The 22939-nt window shown below is 44.6% G+C and overlaps 1 protein-coding gene across 3 annotated transcripts in view; it reads right to left on the reverse strand.

The window, feature by feature from the left end:
- The window catches only part of HIVEP3 (HIVEP zinc finger 3), a 315453-nt gene that overhangs the window by 39472 nt on the left and 253042 nt on the right, over window positions 1–22939 (reverse strand). For all 3 annotated transcript variants that reach the window (XM_087760919.1, XM_087760921.1, XM_087760920.1), the window contains one exon: window positions 21647–21792. In XM_087760919.1, the coding sequence (XP_087617045.1) occupies window positions 21647–21792 (146 nt within the window). The remainder of the gene's footprint in view (window positions 1–21646; window positions 21793–22939) is intronic.

Genomic DNA, 22939 nt, shown 5'->3' on the forward strand with positions numbered 1-22939 from the left:
ATAAATATCCCATTTACAACTTACATCTCAAAGGAACACACCGGTGGGTTTTGGGGACAGGGACAGGTACAGAAAAAAATCACCGCTGCCCCTGTATGCTCTCCATTGCTACATCACTTAGTTTTAAAATATTAAAAAGTGGAATTTCATCATTTCACTTGAGAAACAAACTCAACTGACACTTAACAGAAGGCTGGGTTGGAAATTTTTTCTAGTATTATGTCCAAAATTATATTTACATTCTTTCATCCAATTATTGCTTAATCTTCTGCAAGTAATTCCTCTGCTTTTAGAGATCACTGACCCACAAATGGAGCTGTCCCATCCATGGTCACTGGAATTACTGGTAGGCGGGCGGGAAAAAAAAGAGTCATCTACTGGCTTTTACAATAAATCTGTAGTGTAGCAGCCAATTTTGTAAGGTCTTTAACATAGAAAACGTATTTTATGCTCAGCCTTAATGCTAATTGCTTTTGTGGTGAGACTTATAAAGCTGATACCTAATGAGGTTGGTTGTTTCTTTGTAAAAAACAAAAAAAAAGCAAAAGCCATGTTGCACATTTTTAGACTAAAACACTGTTGTGTTAAAAAAGCCAAATTTCTGCACATAACGAAAAACAGTAATTAAGATGAACACCACACAAGGGAAATTTAACTGCATTGTTCTGCTACTGCTCTGGAGTGAGGCATTCCGAGCCCGGCTCCCCCGTGTCCTGTTCCTCGTGTGATCATTTACTCCTCTGCAGTGGGAGTACGAAGCAGGGTCCAGCGCTGCCAGATCTAAATGGTGCATTTGAAAACCACCTTATGCTTCACTAAGCAGGACAAGAATCAGCAAAGAAACTCAGACCAAGATCAACAATATCCACTGTTAATTCATGTCTCCTAAGCTTATTTCACATACTAGAAATAACCTATTGGCAACATTACTGGAAAGATGCAACACGAACAGACCAAGTAAATGGCAAAGAAGATGTCAGTAATAACAAGGAACACTCAGGAGATAAAAGAATTGAACAGTCCAAACGTAGGCATCGATAGCTTTTCAGCCCTAAGTTCAAACCTTTCACCAAAATGATGCCAGAGATCATTTTAGCCGGATCAGTAAGGTGAACACAGCCTGAACCAGCATTTCCCCACTGGTGCGATGGCCAGGGCTGTTTGGCCACGCTGCTGGAGCTTTGTGCAGTAAGGCCATCAGCCCTACCCCAACCTGGACTGATTTAATCACTCCAGACTTTAGGCACTTCTCTACTGGGTTTCATTTGACGCCTTGGACACGTCTGGGAGATGTTAACTTCTGTTACCAAGTTTGCACACCAATCTTGCCTCAGGACTACAGTGTCTTGACTCTATGCCTTACGCACTATTTCTAATTTCAGTCTATATTACAAATAAAAAAATCTCTGTATAAATAAGTCATAGAATAAAATAAAATATATTTGCACTTAAAGTTGAAAATTCCATTAATTAGAAATTAGGAAATACTACATATAAGTTTGTCCACTTAACCATAAGTCTTACAGGTCTGACTACAATGTAGATGATGATCTTTTAGATTTTGTTTTTAATGTTGACAAGCTTGGGAAGAGATGTGATATGAGATTTCCAAATTTTTATTATTTTTTAACATAATAAATGCATTTTATTATGAACATTTCTAATCACTCAAATGGGCAATGATGAGCTTTTTGGCTTTCATTACAGTGGATGAGACATGAACTGCAGTCAGAGCTACAGAACCTGGTATTTTAATAGCATTAGCAACTTGAAGACACTTCCACTGGCCAAGTGCCACTGTTCATTGCTAGCGTCCTTGGTGCTGATGGCAATGGATGTCCTGTCTTATAGGATCCTTGTGTTTCCTTACTGTCTGGCCAGGCCACCTGCTTAAATCCCCTGAGTACACCAAGTGCGAGAACGGAGTTTTCAGCCATTCTTATTTGAATAAAATTTGTCAAGTATTTCACAAGATGAAGAAAAAGTATTTTCTGATACAGCTGACTCACTCGAACGAATTTCAAAAGCTCCCTGCAAGCAGTGGAGATGCTACTCCTTTCTCTCAGAGAAGGTTGCAATGTAATACAGTGATCACTGGTTACTTCCAGCTTCCTTTTAGTATCAGCCAACTTTAGTAATGCTAATCATGTTATTATTAAGATATGCACAGACAGAATAACAAGGACTCATTCTTCTATACAAATGAGCCACAAAAATGGCTCAGACTAAACCCATTCACTGATAGATTTCTGCTTTGTCACATCTGTTCTCCTCTTGTTGTCTCATGGGACTTCAGCCCATCTTCCTTACATGTAAGCTTATTTCGGAAAGACTTTCTGAAAGACTTTGGCAAGGATGCTTTTACAGTGACCTCCTACATCTTCATTCCCACTGCTCAGTCAGCGATAGACTTCGGGAGCGTCACAGGAGGAATCCATAAGAACAACAGAAATGGTGAAAGAAAAGAAAACTTCCTCTCAAGTTCCTCCGCCTCCACCATTACACACTGGAGAAGTTCTCCTTGGGGAACACAGCCTCCCTCTTTAGTTTGTATGAAGAGGCTACAGCACTCCGCTCTCAAGGTAGGTGTATGGGGGCTTGGGAGGGGTTTGCTGTTCAGGAACTGTTTTTATCCCCATCCTTTTGTTACTTAGCAATAGAAACCCAAACACTTCTCCTCCAAGTGCAGAAGGCTTCCAGCAGCTCCAGCAAGAGCCCTGCAGGGAGTATTGAATTTCATTCACTTCTTCACCAGCGACATGAATACCCATCCATAAACTGTTGGCACAATAAAAACTGAACGTCTAAGACTGCCTGCCATTAACAATAACGCAAACCCCATCCAAGCAGCGGCCTGGTTACACTTTGAAATAACAGGAAGTGCCTTGATTTCAAAGAATCTTGGATGTGAACCTGATATCCTGCACATTATGGAATAACTTCTTCAAGACAAACGCTTGATTTCCAAATGTCTTCACTAGACAGCCCAGACAACCCTACTGCCAATCCCATGCGAAGCTTCAGCAGAAGCCAGGGAGCTGGTTGGAAGCACCAGGGTGTTTTTGCAGGAGAAACGGTCCCCTTTGGAGTCTCAAGCCCTTCAGAAAGACTCGGGTGAGAAGGGACTGTGGATGGAACTGGCATCATCAGCCGAGTCCTTCAAGGTTTCTTGCAATGTGTGTTTCCCTGGGCTAACCTGCGACTGACCTCAAGATGCCGGAGCACCGCTGCTTGCTATCAGGATCCTGGGGGTTTCCTTCCAGCTGACTCTTCTGAATTACGCACTTTGGCTCTGCCGATCACCGGCTGCTGGAAGGTGGAGGGGAATAGATCGGTTCCACCGAGTCTGACACATCCCTAAGTGAAAGCTCTTAAAAAGTAATAACAATAAATAATAATAATAATAGACTAGATTTATTTCTATAGCATGGAAGCCAGAAAGCCTCTGGCTATATTGAAATGTAGTAAACAAAAGCAAGTCCAGCTGCCTGGTCTCTTTTTTCCCCCCAAGTAACAAAACTGTATACAAAAGCATAGTAAAGACAATCTGAGAACCACTCGTAACAAAAATACTCAGTAAGTATCACTTTCTGGTCTGCTCTTGCCTTTATCACCACTGGCTATTGATGGTTGATGAATTTCTGATCTCCAGATATATATACCACTGACAAAATACCCCAAAGTCACTTAGGTTATTATGACATCTCGACATCCCGGAGGATCTAATGGATTAGATTATCACCTACAAGTAGACCATCATGTCAACCTTCATTCTGCTCTACAGGACCTAGGGGTTGTAATTATTAATGAAATTTGTACATTGTTCTGGTAGATAGAGAAATGCTTCAAGGAAACGTGAGCCTCAGACTTGTCCCAGGCCTTTACCCATCCTTCAAACTGGATCTGAGACAAACCAATTTGTGAGAACTGATTCAATTATTTCTCATTTCCTGTGCTTCCTGTCTCCTGTCAGGGCCAAGCAAGGAAATGAGGACTAATCCCAAGGGGGCCTGAGATACCATCAGTCCAAATGGACAGCAGAAACACCAGGAACTGCATAAGAAAGTTTTGTCCTAGCAAATTTCAGATCAATTCTCAACAGGTAAGAGATTCCAGATGAGCTGGAGTGAAGCATCTTGACCCTCAGGCACTCATCTGGACTAGTGGGATGAGAAGATTTTAAGCCCTACTTGTCTCTAATAATGACGAGGAATCACTGACCCCCAGGGAGGACCTGTGTTGTGAAACACCTGGCAAGAGGCAGTAAGTCATCAGTCCCGCTGAATCTGTGAACACCGGGATGCTCTTTTAGTGTTTCTACAGCCAAAATATGGGCCCCAATCCAACCTGCCCTCAAGCCAGTGCAAGGGCCTGGACATGGGCTGTAGGCAGGGTCAAGCGGAGGCTTGCTTCAGATGGCATGAACTGGGTCCATGCATCGTAAATGAATCGTTGACCAAGCGATTGAATTCTTGCCAGCTGGGCAACTCACGCCTCCAGCCCAGGCACTCTGAAAAGAGCTTGGCAACTACTATTCCCACATCTGTACAAAATCACGCATCCCTAAGGACCATCCTCCGTCAGCCATGCAGTCTTCAGCAAAGTTTCAACCGCCCCGTGGCTTTCCAGGGCCACTCACCGCAGGGTGAGAAGTGCCTCTGTAAGTGCCCCTTCCCATCTCACTGCTCCTCCCTGGGGCATCTTCAGAGTCAGAATTTCTGACTTCAGCAACTGAAAAAAGTTTGTGATTTCCCTCTTCTGGTATTGCTGCAAAAACCAAGACAGCCCAGAGAGAGGGAACTGGATCCTGTTCTCTCTTGCACATAATCAATGCAATGATTTAGACAGCTCCAATCACACATGCAAAGCAATTGAAGGAAACAGGGCAGCACAAGGGTAACTAGGGGTAGAGCCTTCATTACCCATGATGATGTGTGAGGAGGTGAGCAGAGCCAAAGTTGTGCTTGCAGGACCTACAGTTCAAAATCCTCATCTTTTAACTTGGAACCGAAGCACATTAGATACCACAATTATGGAGGAAAAAATCTGGAAAACCCATAATGTTATTTTCCCAGCCATTTTTCTGCAACTGAACTTAAAAAAAAAAAGAGAAAAAAGCCCAAAACACCTCTCTTAGGCATCTGCTTTTAGCTGGTGCATTAGATAATTGCTGCGCAGAAGTTTCAGTGGATAATGATTATAATAATAATAAAAAATAAGATTATGCCAAGAGCATACTCTTCTGTAGCTTAACCAGTATCTGTGCATGCCCTAAGTAATTTCTTTTAGAAGTCCCTAAATATTCTTCAGCCACGGATAGTCTCACTTACATCCTGCTAGTTTTAGAAACCATTTCTACAGATAGTTTTACAACTTCAGATAAGAGATCTATGACATGCAAATGTTTTCGTAAGCCCCAGTAGCACAGTGGTTCTCACGGGACCATCATTCAGCACAAATGGCTGGTGCAGGTCTCACCGCTCCAGTGAGGAGCCCCCACTTTTCAAGGATGCAAAGCACCCCTCTGCATTCCTGCAAGGGCCGCGGGACCGCGCTGGTCCGTCTGTTCCCAGACGTTATGCCACGTTCGTGGGTGAGATCAGAGACACAAGCAGCAAATCAACGGGGAAATGAGTAAGGCAGGGATGCAGTCCCTCAATCGCCAGCACGGAGACACACCGGCAGCATGGATTTTTCTCCAAAGAATGCGGAGCTGGTGGGAAGAGGAGACCGGCTCCCAAGTCACTGACGGAAAATGCTGCGGGTCTGGCCACCTCCCCTGTGGGTTGAAAGGGACTGTGAAATAATCCCTCCTTGGAAAGTTTCCCATGGAAATCTCACAGAGATAACACAGAGAGAAAACGTGCCAATGTTTGTGTGTGCAAATGGCGGAAGATCATAAGGTTTGGGGGAGGAGGAGAGTGTTTAAACAGGATGAAAAATATATTAAAAAAAAGGTCCCCTGAGAGCCCCGAGGTCTGCTGATGACATTGAAGGGCTTTCACTTTGAGTGTCCAGTTCAGTATCCAGCCCAAAGCAGTAGTGGCTGAAAGCTGTCACCGCACAGCAGTTTTCTGGTGGCTCATAAGAGAAAGACGCTGGTAATTGCAGCTGAGCTCCCGTGGATCGTGTCTCTGCACTGCAGACTGGCTGCTCTCGTTAGCTTCCCTTCACGGGTCAGAACGAGTCTTCTTCAGCCCTGCCAGCCCCATTTCTGCACACAGTGACTTTGCTCCCCAGTGCTGCAGGTCCAGTACCTTGCACACAGAAAAGAGGAAAATTTTCGAAGACAGGAACCCTATTATTAGTCTTAACATGGTCCCTACAAGTCCTCTATGCAAGCACTGCATACAGAATAAAAAACTGCTTTGTACCCTATAGAGTTCCTGCCCCAAGGATATATGAAGACACAGCAGATGGACACTGGTGGATAGTATGGGAAAACAACAGGACAGCATTGGACAGTGTGATGTGCTGGCATGGCAGCCTAAATGTTGTCATCATTTCTGTAAATATCTCAGAATAGAGGTGAATTGAAGGAGGGAAAAGTTTGGCAGATGTTTTCAGAGAGCTTTTTTCAGCAGGGAAGAAAGGTTTGAAAATGTAATACATGGGGAGTGGAAAGCGTTGTCACCATTCAGAGGCAGGAGATGACATTTTTGTAACCAAAAAGAGGCAACAGACAGTGGTGCTGAGCTGTGGAGAGTCTTGTTACTGACACCAGCTTGTGTCTGATGTGATAGGGAGTGAGCAGGCAGTGTGAGAGGATGCACAGAGGGCTCTATGTGGACAAAGCACGAGGGAAATTACTTTTTCCTCCCATTTTCCAAAAAGGACTGAGGCAGTCCCAGGTTGCCACTGTTAGCATGCAGAATAGGATATGGCAGAGGAGTCAGAAGAGCATCTCTTCTATATACAGACAGGAAAGGTTGCAATCGAGAGTTGCATATGAAGAGCTGGTAAAATGCAAACACAGCCTGAACGTACCCTGCACAGAAAGAGCTCCTCCAGATAACACTGGGAAGGTGCTGTTGTCGAGTGCAATCACACAGAGGTGTTGAGGATGAAGAACTTGCAGCACAGCATATTTTTTCCAGGTTAAACTTCAGCTGATGTTTACTTAGAGCAGGATTCCCCTCATTTCACCTCAGTCACCGCCAAGCTGCCTACCCAGACCAGATTAGTCATGCAGACAGGAATACTTCATAGGCCTCTGGTGGCATTGTCCTATTTGTAGCTGCTGGTTTTGCATGTGTTCATCAGAGAAGAAAAAAGTCAAGCTGCATCACCCACGCTGCCTTTCTGCAGAGGGATCAGTTATGTGACAGCAAGGGCAAGCAGCTCAAAGCCATCTGGAGAAGCTGTTGCCCACTCGGCAGTAAGGCTGGGCTGCAGGGAGTCAACAACTCCCAAGGAACAGGGAAGAGATCTACGGTCCCTCCTTCGAGATGAGCTGCCACCTGGAAGTGGATCTTGATGAGCTCAACAGCACATGGTTTATTGCAGACAAGACCCAGCCTACTCAGGTGATACACCCAAGGGAGTAAAGATCATTCTTCATGAGGAAACCCCTTTCTGCACTAACACTTCATGATATTTCCCTTTAAAACAAAAAGATTGAAACATCACATAAATCCCTGCCCAGAACTCTTTCTCTCTATATTTTGCATGTGTGCAAGGGAGTCTGTCAAACGTACCAGTATATCATGCTCAGTTTTGCTGAGACAAAAATATATTCATTTTTATGTCCAGAAAGTTACAAAAGCATCCAGCCTTGCTTATCTTATGATTGTGGCACTTTTCTCAAGCCAGGGAGGGACACACAGGACACGTGCACTTGCTTCCAGCTAAGACTCTGTTGGAAGATGTGCTGCAGTCTGAAGACGAGGCGACATTAAACCCTGCAAGAATCCAAGGCGACTCCTCCTCAAAACCACTCGTCTTCCCCTCTCTTAGATAAACATCGAGTGGTAGGAGGCTGCCAACAACCACCAGCGCTCGTGGGATCACCATCCAGCTGGGAGTTCCCTTGATGGGGCCATCTGCAGAGGAACTTGAAGCCATCTGATCCCAGGCACAGTTCACGAACCCACTGCTCCAGATGTGACCTCGGCCGCTGAAGGCTTCGGTGGTTCAGTGACACGACTCACACTTCTTAAGAGACGGCAGGAAGGCCGCAGAGACTGTCTGTGCAAAAATAACTGGCTGCCGTTACTGCTGACACGTCCTCTGCTCTCCAGCATTTCTGGGCTGTGCAGGAAAAGGAGGACCGTGAAGTTCCCTTCTGAAGGAGGGGGAGGCAGAGTTAGAAGCTATTTTAACTCTCTGCTCTTCACTGCAAGAAATAAAAAACTCCCTATGCTTCAGCAGAGAGACCCAAGTGTTCTTTACACCGAGGTGCCCTGGAGAGTTGCTGTGCTGCACAACAGCGATGCACCAGGGCCCAGCAGTGCAGGGTCAGAAATTACCATGACTTTCTCTGCTGGTAAAGTCGAGCTGCAGATTGTTCACAGTACAGGACTGGCATCTCCCAGAGCTCTTCTATTTTCGTAGGCTGCTGCTACCTGCAAGTACCCTGTGCAATGTATTAGCACTTTCTTAATTTGCCATCAGTGTTAATGGTGCAAGCATGCAGTAGAACCACAGTTTTCTTTCTTGGATGCTGCAAGTGAGCTTATTAAACTCATACAGTGACATCCTCATAAAGGTCCAATTTGCTCAGCACAAATAACCACAGTTCTTAATGACTGCAACAAGCTCTGCCCATTACTCAGCACCTCGGAAGATTAAGCCCTTCTTTGAGTGATGAGCTCAGCTTTCAGTTCAACAAATTTAACTCAAGATTCAACACATGAAGAGCTGAATTCATAATAAATTATTGTTATTAATGATACTCTGCAGCAAAACTAGCATGTTTCAGCTCTAAAACTCAAAGCCATTCACAACCTGGGTAAATAGACTAATTATCCCTTATTGGTACTGTGACCCTACGTTCCTACATACACAGGAGATCTCACTGAAGTTCTCAACACTATACCATTTTGGAAAAGAAGGAAAATACCCACAAACCAAGAAAATAACAGAGCCATGCAAAAATTACTTTCCCCCCTACATTGTACACCGCCTGAGTAAGCACATGCCAAACATTACTCAGCCTTTTTAAATTCTTGTGAAAAACTGATCAATCTTTAGCCTAAACTCCCCAAGGCTCTCTTATGTACTGCATTTCTCTCACAGCACCGTATCCCCGTGACACCTGACGCAGGGACCTCGTGCAGTATGGCATCCCTCCCCAGTGGCCAACTCCAATTACCTTGCAGCCTCCAGGTCTCTCACCCCACAGCAGCTCTCCTGCTAAGCAGAGGGCTGTATTTTTAGTAATGAAGGTCTTTGCTCAGTTCACGTTTGGGAAAGGTTCATGTTTTATCAAAACCAGCTTGCAGGCACAGGCTGCTCTGGCACACTTCAGAGCAATGCTTTGCAGATAACGCCACGCTGTTTGGTCTTGTAAAGGGACTGAAAGGCATACAGTTGAATCTCAGAAGAGCGGTGTAAGTGCTCAGCCTCTTGCAACCTTGAAAACCATATAATTCTGCCATCAAATTGTTTGTTTAAATAAGAATGGTAAGAAATTCACAAACATTGAAAACCACTGGTTTAACTGCTGATCTAAAACATCTGCAAGAAATATTTGCTCTTTGAAAGCACCGCTACTGTGCTGCTAACCAACCAAGAGTTACACAAACCAGTTCAATCATGTCTGGGGTCTACAAGAAGCCAAAGCACCCAACAAACAGAAAGGTTTATAAAACTTGGCTACGCACATCTGATTATTCCCCCATGTTTAACATACCAAGTCCTGAATAAAGTTTAGAGACAAGAGCACCCAAGCATTCAGAAACACATGAATTTCCAAGAAACCGAACCACTGTGCACAGATGCCAGGGGAACATCATCAGGAGAGCTAGCCAAGACCCTGCCTGTAATCTCCCCATAGAGTACCCCTGCTTCCAATATATAAAAATCTTGTAATTCTTCAGTCTTATCTCTATACCAGCACAAGCAGCAAAACAGAGCAGTGAAAATATCTTATTAGGTCACACTGCCTTTTTGTCTGAGGTTCACAAAGAAGCACATAGTTACAGTCAGTCTGAATTCACATTTTTCAACACATATGCATGAATTTCTCACATGGGTCTAAAGAGGGACACCGCATCCCACCCTCCCTTTTCACTCAATTGATCCTGTGTAACTGCCTGAGCAGCAGCAGGTCCTTCAGGACAGGGAAATTACTTTAAACACTTGCAGTGAGTAATCACAGCTTTTCCCCACTCCTCCATCCTGGAGAAACTGAGCTGGGCTGACAGTCGCCTTATAGCACTTCATGATCCAGAGATCATGGGACTCAGATTGGCTACAGGTTTGAGACGCATCTGCCTGCACCACATCCCTAGTGAGCTCCTCCTCAAAAAAAAGACTAAAACTGAAAAGCAAGTAAACAGGCTTTCTCATGAAAAAACTAGAAGCATAACGTTTAAATAGTGAAAAGCAACTTGGGAAGATGGAATATTAAAAAAAAAAAAAAAAAGAAAAAGTTTATATGCAGCCCTGCCCACCATATCCTTGCAGTTGGATCCTTGCCTCCAGCAACTCGCTGGCTTTCTGAGCAGCAGCAGGCTCTGCCCATTCCCTCTGGTCCCGCTGGTCTTCTTTCCATCTGCTCCTGCCACGTCCCACAGCCTCTAAAACCTCTCCCCCCTCGAGCAAGCCCAGCAGCATCCCATGAGGAGGAATGATCTCACCTTCCTTCCACGGCATTGCACCTCCCTCAGTTGTGCAGATGAACGATGATATTCATAACCATCAAAGATCCAGTTACATCATGGGCTATATCAGGACAAAGCAGGCAAGCTAAGCTGCTCTCCTTCCAGCAACAAACTGGGAAGAATTGGAAAATCTTTCTTAAATGTAGAGTCTGGCTCTCACAGTCCCACTACTTAAGGATGTAACAGGCTTTACTCAGTTCTTACAAACATTCTTACCATCAGTATGACTTGTGTGCTCACTTCCAAATTATGCAAAAAAGTAAATTTTTTCCAAAAGTAAAATTTGGAATCCAAACTGGGAGCGGGGAGTGCTTAACTCCCAGTCTCAGGAACATGGTCCCTCTCTAGGTGAAACACCTAGTCAGTAGATGGATTTCATAGGATTCATGCTCTTAAATGCATGTTATTTTTTGAAAATACAGTTTAGGCACACTTTACTCTCAGATCTCTATCATTTCCATCATGCAGAATGTTCCCAAGAATTTCACATCCCATCTGTCATCACTGGGATTCGCTGGTAGTTGATACTAAAGAGAACTGAAAATCAACTACTACATTTGGGAAGATTAAAAAAAAAAAAACCAAAACAAAACAACAAACCACCAAAGAGGAATCAGATTAACATCTGCCTTGAGAAGAGACCTGTCTCCTCAAAAGTAATGTTTTCATCATTAGAAAGGGACAGAAAAGGAAGTCCCAAAAAACAGTTCAGAATTATATTCTCAGAGTCATCTTCCTGCCATTTACCTAGTGGAATATGGATTGAGTAATAGGCAGTTAGGTCTGGATCTGTCTGTTTGAACATCAGGTTTCTAATTGATTGCACAGTACTTGGAATCTATTAAAGGGCTCCTATAAACTACATTTTTGTATAGGATAGGCTGCCTAGATATGCAGACGTTAAGAACTGGCTAATCCTAAGTAAACCTGGTAAAAACGTTTGCCTTCTCAAATTTTCCACTGAATTAATTGTAGAGATTGTGTCACTGAATCAATAAAGTGAAAACCCTATAATCTTGATGTTTGCCACAAGCTCATAAATAGTCTGCTAACATGGAGAGCTTATTATTCCAGACATTTGGCCCCTATCAAACAGCGGCTCAGAATAAGACATTGTGTCATGCCTGCGAATCCGAGGTGCAGAAGGACAGCCCAGGTGATCACGGACTTACTTCAGGACTTCACACAGATTCTTTTACGTTATCATTTTCAAACCCCTGACAAAGGAAAGTGTCCAGCTTGCCTTTTATTAAACTGCAAAAAAATGCTTACTCTTAGGAAACTGAGGGCATATATAACCTTGGAAATGCACACACACGCGAGTGCTATTAACCTGGTACCTGCATGTGCCCCCTCCTATGAGTATGTCATTTTCCCTATCCCAAGATTATCTCTGACCCTCATTCTCTCTTCTTCTTCACTTCTGTCCTGGCACCAACTTGTACCGTTTTTCTCTCCATCCCACACCCGCCCTCTTTGTTGTGAGAGCTCAGATCATCCAGCCTGACTCTCTCCTGCTTGGATAATTGCAGTTTCTTGCCTCGTAACCCATTTTTACCTCTCTCCATCCCTGTTCAGCTGCCAAAAGTGTCTGTCTCATCAAATCACACTCTTCCTTTCCACTGGCTTCACCTTACCTGTGTGATCAAGGCACTGTGAAATGCTCTTGTGTGCCCCTTCATCTGCTCTTGGAAATCACAATTTTGCCCATCTCATGCACAGCTCTGCTCTGCCAACAGCCCTGGACCTCTAACACCTGCTGGCACTTTTTGCACTGAATGCTGTTTGTCCATTTTGCTTTGTAACTCTTCTGTATAAAAGGTATGCTAGCAAGCTCACAGGTTACATCCTCAGGCTCTCCCCACCAGCGATGACAGGGTCATCTTCCCCGTGTTTATCCTCTCCCCCTCTCAGACCCCATACACTTTGTGCCCTCCCTATAGAGAATGACTCCGGAGTAGCGCACACAGGGTTTCATGGGCAAACCCCACCCCAGAAATCAGACGAAGTTGCACGTAGGCCAGGAAAGAGGCAGCACTGCAGACTTGTGGAATGGTCTAACCAGCCCCAAGGAGAGACATGTGGTCTAAAAACAAAACACCTACTACTGCTGTCCTCGACATTGCCCCCATTTTTGCAAAGGGATGACTGAGACAGGGAGAGGCAAGGTGATCTCAAGTGTCACAAGTTTCTGGTAGGGCATGGAAGAAGATACCCCAAGTGAGGCAGTGCTCCCTCTCTGCCTCTTTGCTTACAGTGACCTGAACTCATCTTTCCACCAAAGGAAGGAAAATCATGCTCTGTCCCACCCCAGGAACCCACTTGCTTGTTGGTCTCAGCGTCTGCAGAACAGGGGCTGCTTCTCTTTATCCACCTGGACTAATCCCAGGATCTACAAGGTGTTATAAGCAAAGTAATTGCTAGAACAAATGCAATTATTAGTTCATTTTTAATTCATTTAGTGCTACAACAGGAGACTGACAAGCCTGGCAGCTGCAGCACTCTTCATTCCCAAATAAGATACAGCACAATGCCAGCAAGGCAGGTTTGCCCTAGCCAGGTACCCCAGGCACCTGTGCAAGGCATCAAAGGCATTTTCTTGCTCGATAATGTTTATTAAGTCTGTATTTTTCACGATTTGAGTTGAGAGCAAATGGGAATTCTTGTCTTTGTGTAACACAGAGAAGATAAAAGTCATGGTAAGTGGAATAAGAGGCTGGGAAAACCATATTGGGAATGCTGGGCTCAGAAGAGCACCATCTTCCACCCAAGGACCACTCTCGGCCTCTGCTCCACCATAACCATGTCATGCTGGGGAAGCCCATGGGCTCGCTGGCTGGATGCTTACAGGGATCTTCACTTAGGAGGAAAGAAATCCCTGCAGAAAGTTCAGCATCCCACACAAGGTCAGAAAGGAAACTGGAAATAACATTTTTTAATAACTGGCTGTAGGAAATTAGCATCAAGCTGCATTATAAGCACCTACCAGCAGGACATGCCAAGAAAGCAGGCTGGCTGTACAGGCAAAAATAATTTAGGAAAAATAATAAAGGCAACCAGACAACAACCTAGACTAAATCCTTCCGTGTTTGTCAAATTTCCTGGGAAAACAAGAATAAGCCACAGAACGAACCCGAAGTGAGGAGATATTCAGGACAGGAAACATTAACAATTCCCACTGAGGAATATTAAGACATTTTAAAGGCATAATATAACCAAGCTTAGCAGTAGGTGAGTTTGTGTCTCCCCTCTCACAAACAAGGAAATTGAAGTGTAGAGAAGAGAATGACTTATCCAAGAGTCACAGTGAGTCATGAGTCCACCATCCCCAAGTCACACTTATCTGCTCTAACCACCACCATTCGCTGTCTCCGGGATATGTTCAGGAGACCAGGGAACAGTATGTTCAGGAACTGCTCAGCACAAACACAGCTGGTATTAAAGAAAAGCCGCCTCTAGTGCTCCGAGCTGTAGGCACTTGGGGACATCTTGCATTTCGGAGCCAAGGTGGAGGTGGTGCAGGGGTGGCTGGTCATCACCACACCCAAAGCTTGACGAGCACAGGGGTCCATGCATTGCAAATATTTTTTCATCCAGCTGTATCAGGGCTAGGATGATAACTGAGAGTGGGTCTATGCTTAGTTGACCAAAACATACGCAGGATTTAAGGGGGTTTTTTGTACCCACATTCATAAGGGGAAACCAAAGGAGGTAGCAAAGAGCTGACTGAATGTGAACGACACTGCACGGACCCTTGAGAAATGTTCAGGGAAGGTATCAACTGACAGGTTGCATGTACTGTCACAAAAGCAAGGAAAACATAAAGTGCTTCACTCCCTGAGCTCTGTCCCAACGATACATCATTTGGGATCTTGCATGAAGCTTCAGTAGTGGTTATACAACCAGAAGCTGCTCCCTACAGAAATTAATAACCTGTTTTAAAGTTAATAACCCGAGGTTACTTCTATATTATACAAGGTTACTTATACAAGAGCTCTTGGCACGCAGCACCATCTGCTGAGTGGCAGGTTCGGGAACTGGCACTGTTACAGAGCCGTCCCACACTTTCCCTCAGAAAGGAAATCTGTCAGCTCTCCCAGACACACCGGCTCTTATCTACCACATCTCAGCAGCAGCTCAAAGCAAGCAGATAGGCTGAGGTGTCCAAAGTCGGAGTCAAGCAAGTTACACCTTTGCTTTGCTGCTCTCTGCAATGACTCTACCTGCAAGCTTCTCACTTTCCTCCTCTTCCGTGCACTGTTTCCTGCCGCCTACCTTGCTGCTCCCGATCCAAGAAAAGATTTCCTGAGCAGACCACTGAAAAGAACTGATTTTTGAGTTTGGCTACTCCCTGAGTTACCAGGAGAAATTTTTTTTTTTTAATTAAACCCAAAATTAAAAAGAAAATCCAAATTTTCATGAAAACATATTATGGGGAGAAAAAAGCATTTGCCTCAAGTCAAATCAAACCTTTTCTTCATATTAGCTTTTACGTATATTTTAAAGTAAGAATGCAATGATTTTCGAAGCAAAAAGCACACATTCCTTTCATTTTGAAAATATTTTTTCTCTAGAAGCTATTTTTCTCTGCTGCTATTCCTGAATGTATCTTTCAAGCAGCCTTTCTCACTGCCTGCAAACCTGTCTCTTCAAACAGTTTCTCCTTTCATCTTGTCAGCATCGGTAAAATTCACAAATCCGTCCTTCCTTAAATTGCCACCCTGTGTCTTGTCTCCTTTGGATTGTTAGCTTTTTAAGCAGAAAATGTGTTTTGCTTGTGTTATGAAAAAAAAAAGAAAGAGTGTAAACGTATGGTGCTCAAAAGAGACCTTATGTTCTTTTAACGGGCATGAGAAATGAGGCTTGTCCTTCCCCGCGTAGGGAGCACGGTGCCTGGGCGCAGTCCCAGTACCCACAAGGACGGATCCTGGCGAGCATGAGCATCACGACCCTTCGGGCTATACCCAAACCCCATGGGTATGGACCACCAGAAAGCCAACCTCTTAGAGGGAAATGCAGACTGACTACTTTGGTGGGGATTCCTGGAAAGCTGCCAGCATCTGACACGACATGACTTTTTTTCACACGAGCGTTAACAAAATCAGGGTATGCTCTTCCCTTTTCCCAACATCCCCAACACAAGCTGGTTAATTGTTTTCAGATCTGCCTAGGCAATGGGGCTGTCCTGGTAGTCTCAAAGCCAGTGGCATGAAAGCTCTCCTCTCTGTTGTAAAGTCCTATCTGAAAAACAAACAAAAAATTCCACATATAAGAAACACTTTTTTTTTTTTTTTTTAAAGGTCCTTTACAGAAGCAGGATAAACACCTGTGCACAAGCTGATGCTTGAGACTTCAACATCATGTTTCAGGGAGCAGCTTGACACGTGCAGGACCAGATTTGCAGAAGGGCTGTGCAGCCACAGGGCTGCCCAAATGAAGCACAGCAATGCCTGTTCAGCACTTCTCAAGACAGGGAAAATCCAGCAACCAAACCCCATAAGATGCTCGAATTAATGCCGAGTGGTCAGTCTGGCACCGCTAGCCCTAGGAAAAGGTTTAACACCAATTTCTCCCTTCCGTGCAAAGCAGACAAGTCTCAGGAAAACCCCTTTCACTCAAAAATGCAAATTACAGGAATTCTTTGCTTATATCTAGGAACAGAGTACAGAGTAAAATAGTACTATTTAACACCAGCCCTGCTTCGCAGAGATATGTACTCATTTGAGGCACTGCCCTGGGGCTGTGAAGTGAGTTCATCTCCAGGATTCAAGCAGGTTTGCAGGTAAGTTAAGGAGCATCAGCCGTTAGCTCACCCTGGTGCACAGAGCAGCTGGATGTGCTACAGACATGAGCTTGCTCAGATTCCTCCTTTGCTGCTAACGTGTGTGCTCAAGTTAGTGTCTTTGAGATAAATGACTCCTTTTAAAATAAACATGGTGAATTCTTAGAACTCATCTAAGCAGCAAAGGAAATCCCCTGACTGGGTCCGATGCAGGGGTTTGGAGTTACACGCTGAGAAACTTTGCTAGTTTAACAGAGAGGTTTTCTCTAGGGTAATAAAACTCTCGCATTGTTGTGCCAGGGATTTTCCATTAGGTGTGTGTCAGCGGGTGGTGGGAGCTGCAGTTTCTGTGGCCGGTCATAGAAATGGAGTGAGATCACCCCAGAGAAGCTGACCACAGATCCCAGTGAGTCCACAACGGCAAGAACTGGGAAGAGAGCTGGGGGAAGGGAGGTTTGCATACAGCTAACGGGTCCCCCAAAGGTTTATTTTTTTTTTTCCCTTCTGCATCTACTAATTAGCAGTCACTTTCGAGTCTGATAAAACAGTCCCAAGGCTTCTCCCTTTTCCTTCAACCCAGGGGAAGGCCTCTCTCTGGACAGGCTAAGTGAGGCAGATGTGCAGCTCCATCTTCTGCCTGCCTGCCTAAAATCCCATAAGCAGCCCCGCAGCATGGAGACAAAGGGCAGTGCAACACAGCAGCCTCTACCCCTCCAGCCGCGGGGCTCTCTAGGGAATGCAATGGTCAAACCTCATACAATCTCCCCGTTATTTGTACTGTACTAGGCAGAAGGGGCTTCGCCCAGGCTGAAGGGAGCAGTGATTTAAGGTGGGGGGTCAGAATGCCGGTTCAGAAGATCCCATGGCTGGTGAACCTGCAACTCTCTGTTACTTATCAGTGAGGACAAAGAGTGAAGGACTTGGATTCATATCTGAGTCAGACCAAACTGATGGCTAAAGCAGCCTTGGTCACAACAGCACTATGAGCATCTCTCTTAAAGCTGAAAGATACACTACATTATGGTTCTTCTTGCTCATGTGTGGATTTGTACACATGGGATGGTGTGAAAGGGAGGTATTTTTTAAGGTGTGAATGCAAGGATACTTGGGTCTGCAACCTTATGGTGGCATAAGTATTTTTCCCTATAGAGAGAAAAAATGGAACAGTTTTCCAAAGAGAGCCTTGCTTTTGATGTAGTGTTCATTTTACATGACACTGGTTTGGGGATGTCAGTTAAGGTTAGTGGTCTTTCAGCTTCTATATCTTGGTATTGCTTTCCCTACTAGTTGCAATCAACTAGTGCGATAAGGCAACTGATGGGCCCCATAAAAGCACAGAGAGTTTGGCTATGAAATAGAAGAACATGTATCGACTGTAACTACCCCACTACTATCAGATTTCATCATGGTAATGCTAATGCACAGTAAACAGGCAACATTTCCCTGACAAGACCGTGATACCATCAGAAACCTCACTCTCAAATCAGGTCGATACCAATCTACACTTTCATGATGTAAGATTTCAGAATGGGCCTGGTGCCTCCAAAGTACCAGAGTGGATTGATGAAGGTGACAGAGAGCCACCAAGGAATCACGGCACTTCTTCTGAAGCAGTGCTGGCCAGCTTGACCTTCAAAGATCATTTTCACTGCTCAAAACCACCACAACATCCCTCAGGACAATTCCAATGGATATTTTTATTAGCTCCTTCAGGAGTACAAACATTGACCTGACTGCTTAATGGCATGGTTCTCCCAAACACAACCCGTGTAGCATCCAGCCTGTGTGTGGGACGTTAAACAACTCCCACCTCCTTTGCAGTAAAGTGCACGGGGTGTGTTCATGGGGCAGGGGGTGAATGCTGGTTGCAATGGAGGTATAGCCAGTCTTAGGAAATTTCAGGACTGCAAGTAAAAAGCCACTGCTGAAATTACATATGAAGTGATCTTAAGACTTGCTCTCTAAGAGGAATTTGTTCTTTAAACAGGAGCCCAACAGAAAACTCTGTGGATCCTGTCTACAGTTAATTGTGGAAAAGTCAAGGCAGAACCATGCATGTCCCTCCTGTGGTCCCCAAGAAACCAGAGACACAACACAAAGGGACTACAGGTTCTCTCCTTCACAGAGGAGGCGAACGGAGGCAGATGCTGAAATGGCTGGGTAAGTCAACGGGAGCTGAACACCTCCACCACCGAGGTCCTCTTGTCAACCCCAGTGGCTGCTACTCTACATTATGAGATGGCACCACAGGCGCTGACTGACACCCTTCATGGAAAGAGTGATGAGGGAAGAAACTGAGGCCAAGCACATCCCATGCATGGCATTACTGAGCCTTGATCCTAAACCCAGGTATGAATGTACCTCAAGGCTCAAGGAACCTGCAAGCTGTTGTTTCCAAAACACTTCCCAGTAGGTAAACACAAGCAAAGCAACCATCCACTTTCATAGCTAGGGAGGAGACATCTTCAAATGAGAGAGAGAGCTCTGAGAGCCTCTGGTGGGTTCATTGGTTTGTTCCTTAAAAATGGGCAATGGGTACGATGAAAGTATGAAATCTGGCTTTTCTGGTCTTCTCTGAAAGCCAAGAAATATGATTCTAGCTGGCAGGCTGGACAGCAGCAAGGAAAGTAGCAGAGCTGGTCCTGGCAGTGCCATAAACAATGAAGCAATGGGGGAAAGACAGCTATGGCATTGGGGAAGCCAGAAGACTGTACAGAGGGAAAAGCAAGTGTTGAAAATGAGAGTAACAAAGGCAAGAACTCTAAATAAATAAAAACTGAGGGGAAGAAGGAGCTAAAAGAGCTGCAGCAAGTTCACCTTTTGTGGGAACACTGGAATTTCTTTATAATCTCCCTCCTTGTTTGAGGCAACAAAGCATGGGATGGCTCCAAAAGATTCAAAACCAACTGCAACTCACTGGAAGGATGGATCCAGCCAGGAGCAGACCATGTGAAACCAATAAATAAGGGGAAAACTGAGATGAGGAAATTTTTTTTGGGGGGAGGGGAAGACAGTGAAATAACGTCTTGAGAATTGATGCACTTTTTGTAAAACATTTTCAAGAGATGGCCAGGAAAGGGGTCTGATCCATTTAGTATCTTCCACAAAGCACTAGACACCCTGTGGATTCATCTGCAGGCTTGTTCCTTCACTGCAGGAAAATATCCTCCCAGACACAAGCTGCTGAGGCTGAACAATTTGACATCAGAAACCTTGGGGGAACTAGCCACGGACCACCAGGTACGCACCGAGCACCTTGGGAGAACTGCCTGTCCTGCCTGACCTCTTTGCAGGGCGTAAGCCATGTAATTTAGATATAAAATTTATTTCTGCGACCTGGTGTGTTACATTAGTGCCTGTGCTTGGCATTAAACAGCTACTATATTCTGTCTCACATCCAGAAGGACGTCTGCCTTAAGTCAGTGCTACAGGAACTTTAAAATAAAACATAGCATACGTTCAGGATGACTAATGCGTTCCCTGATGCTGGCTTACACAGAACATGTTGGAAAAGTTGCTTTATTTTGTGTCTGTCATTTAGAAAATGTGACTCCGCATCCGTTGTGCTGGGCTCGGGGACGCAAACAGCCTTCCCGCGTGCGCGCAGGGATGTGGAGACGGGCTCGTTTCGGTGGGGGCAGTCGGGGAGCAGCCAGCACCGAACACCCCCGCGTCTCTCCCCAAAAAACCTCCATGGAGCTGCTCTGCGAGGGGTAGGGTGATTTTCATTAGTGTTAACGCTCAGCCTCTTTAATCACGTCTAGGAAGGAGTCCAAGAGTCCCCCTGAAACGGCCACAGCTCCGGGACAACACAGTCGAGGGGAACGGAGGCTTCTCGTGGGCATTAAGGCAATAAAACCCAGCGCTCAGTTAGTCCCATGGGTCCTATCTGCTACAGGAGGGTGATGGAAACGTACCGAACCAACGTATTTCTCAGTCTGTTGCTTTCTTGCCATTCCCTGTCTCCCTCCCTAAATCACTTCAGGTCATAACCACTACAGGTTGCCATTACTTTAGCTTTCAGCATTCACCACTCACTACCGACACATATCTAAACCTGAGCTGGGCTCATAGTGCCTACGTCTGGGTGAGAGGTGAGTTGTCCTGAACAAACAAGCAGGTTTCCTTTCCCAAAGCACTATTTTACTCTTTTGGTTAGCTAGTTTGATCATCTGCTAATGAAGTATTTTAAAATAAAAGCAAACTTCAACCGGTAACAGCAGAAAACCACAACCACTGACTAATTAAAGCCTTTTTCTAACACACAAAAAACAAGACCACCCAACAGCAAGAGCAGAACTGATGAATCCTGCTAGGGATTTCTTACATCTCTTTGGCCCCCTCTGCAAGACACAGGAAGGATGATCTTGAAGTATGAACTTTAATTGTATCCCACAGACACGCTACTTATTAGCTGATTTTTTATTTTTGAAAAGATAAACAGTAGTATTAGACCAGTGCTGAATTACTGAAGAGTACTCTGAATTACCTGGAGCTGAGAATTAAGATATACATCAAATTTAGATCTTGCATCCATTCTGGTTTGAACTACTTTGGTTAGGTGGGATTAAAATCACGTAAATACAACCCTTCTCTTCTCCCCCACCCAAAACCCAGGCGTCAGAAAAGATCTCCCCAGATCCTCCTTATAATGGTAACAACCATTAGGAACATCATTTTCAGGAGAAGGCTCTGGAAAGATTTGGAAGATATGGAGTACACCCCCGTCACATCAGAGACAGTTGCAGGACGTGTTTGTGCTCTTCAACCATCTTCACTCGACCACCCACTCCGAAAAGAGATTGAGGTGCTTTCTAACTTGAAGACAACTCAAAAAAAGAAAATTAATGCAGTCCAGAGTATCTACTGATCTCAAGGGCCAGGTTTTTACAGTGGCTGTGGAAAGTAAGCTGAAATCCAACTATATTTGGCCTTCTCCTGCTCACCTCCACGTGGCACCTTCACTGACTTGCCATCACTGTTATCAGTAACTCCTATACAATGTGACACAAAGAGAGAAATAAAATGAGACACTTACCCTCCTTCAAAGATCTTGATCCTGACTGGCTCCCCTCTTTTGGTTACAAGAGCCTCTTCTTCTGATTTTCCTCTTTTATCCTCTTCCTTCTCAGCTCTAGTTATATCTTTTCGACCTTCATTAGAAAGGAGCGGAGGCAAATGAACCTATCTCCCCAAAAGAGCAAAACAATCATCGATTACATACAAAATCACTCTAAGACAGACACAGACCAAACAGCCTCAGAAGGAGCCAGCAACCTACTGCACTTGCTGCTCCTGACAGCTAAGTGCAGTAATTAGGACATCCTCTTAACAAACAGGGCCTCTGCTTCTGGATTTAGAGCCCCGCTGGTTATGATATATTTACAGTGACCACTTACAAGTTTTTAAATCACCCCCTGCATATGGTGGCTCAATATTATCCAGCTCTTGCCAACTGGAAAACTGAGGCATAAAGAGAAGTGTCTTGGCTGGGGTGACTCTGAGTGTGTGGTGGAGCCATGGGTCTCTGTTCCCAAATCCACTGCTCTGTCCTTGGATAATCCTCTCTCTAATACATACATCCACAAAGGTCTAGAGAGGAGGCATCTGTAGAATTCATATATTTAACCTCAACTTTTGGGTTTCCCCCACATACACGCACATTCACACAAATTTGGAGTTTAGCCATCTAAACTTGATATAAATCACTTGACAGTCAAAGCTCTCGGGTGATTTCCTTTCACTGAAACCCTGTTGCCAAGGGTGCCGTACAGAGAAAGCCACAAAACCAATGGGAGAAAATAATCCTCAACCTCCCGAGATGTTCCCAGGGTGAAATTTGCTTTTTCACTGTTAAACTTGCCACCCCTTGTTTAGACTCAGGTTTAAGCCATGCACTGACATCTCATCTAGCATGTTTAATGTTATTTTTTATAGTATATGGACCTAAACATTAGAGCTAGCTCTGTATGATGCATGGGGAGCTCCCCACACCTGGAATGAAATCTTGGGATGTTGCCCCCCTACAACCTAACAGTACAGATAACCGGAGTCTCCAAAGCTCTGAAAGAGGAAAGCAGTTTGCCTTTCACCCAGGTTACTTTTTACACAAATGCAAGAATATCTTTGAAGTTCAGCTGAATTACCCACATCCTCACTTTATATAGAATTTACGGGAAAAGATTAAAGGCATTTGAGAGACCAGGGTTATTAGACGGATTTTGGCCTGAATATAGCCAACGAACTGGCAGAAGTCTAAAGCAGAGCTGGTCACCCTTGACTCTTTACAGTTGCTGGAAAGAGTGGCAGCTCTCAAGGGTGATTCATCTAC

This window comes from Nipponia nippon, unplaced genomic scaffold (genome assembly GCF_047370975.1).
Source record: "Nipponia nippon isolate SJK-2023a ecotype South Korea unplaced genomic scaffold, ASM4737097v1 scaffold_23, whole genome shotgun sequence".
NCBI classification, from domain to species: Eukaryota; Metazoa; Chordata; class Aves; order Pelecaniformes; family Threskiornithidae; genus Nipponia; species Nipponia nippon.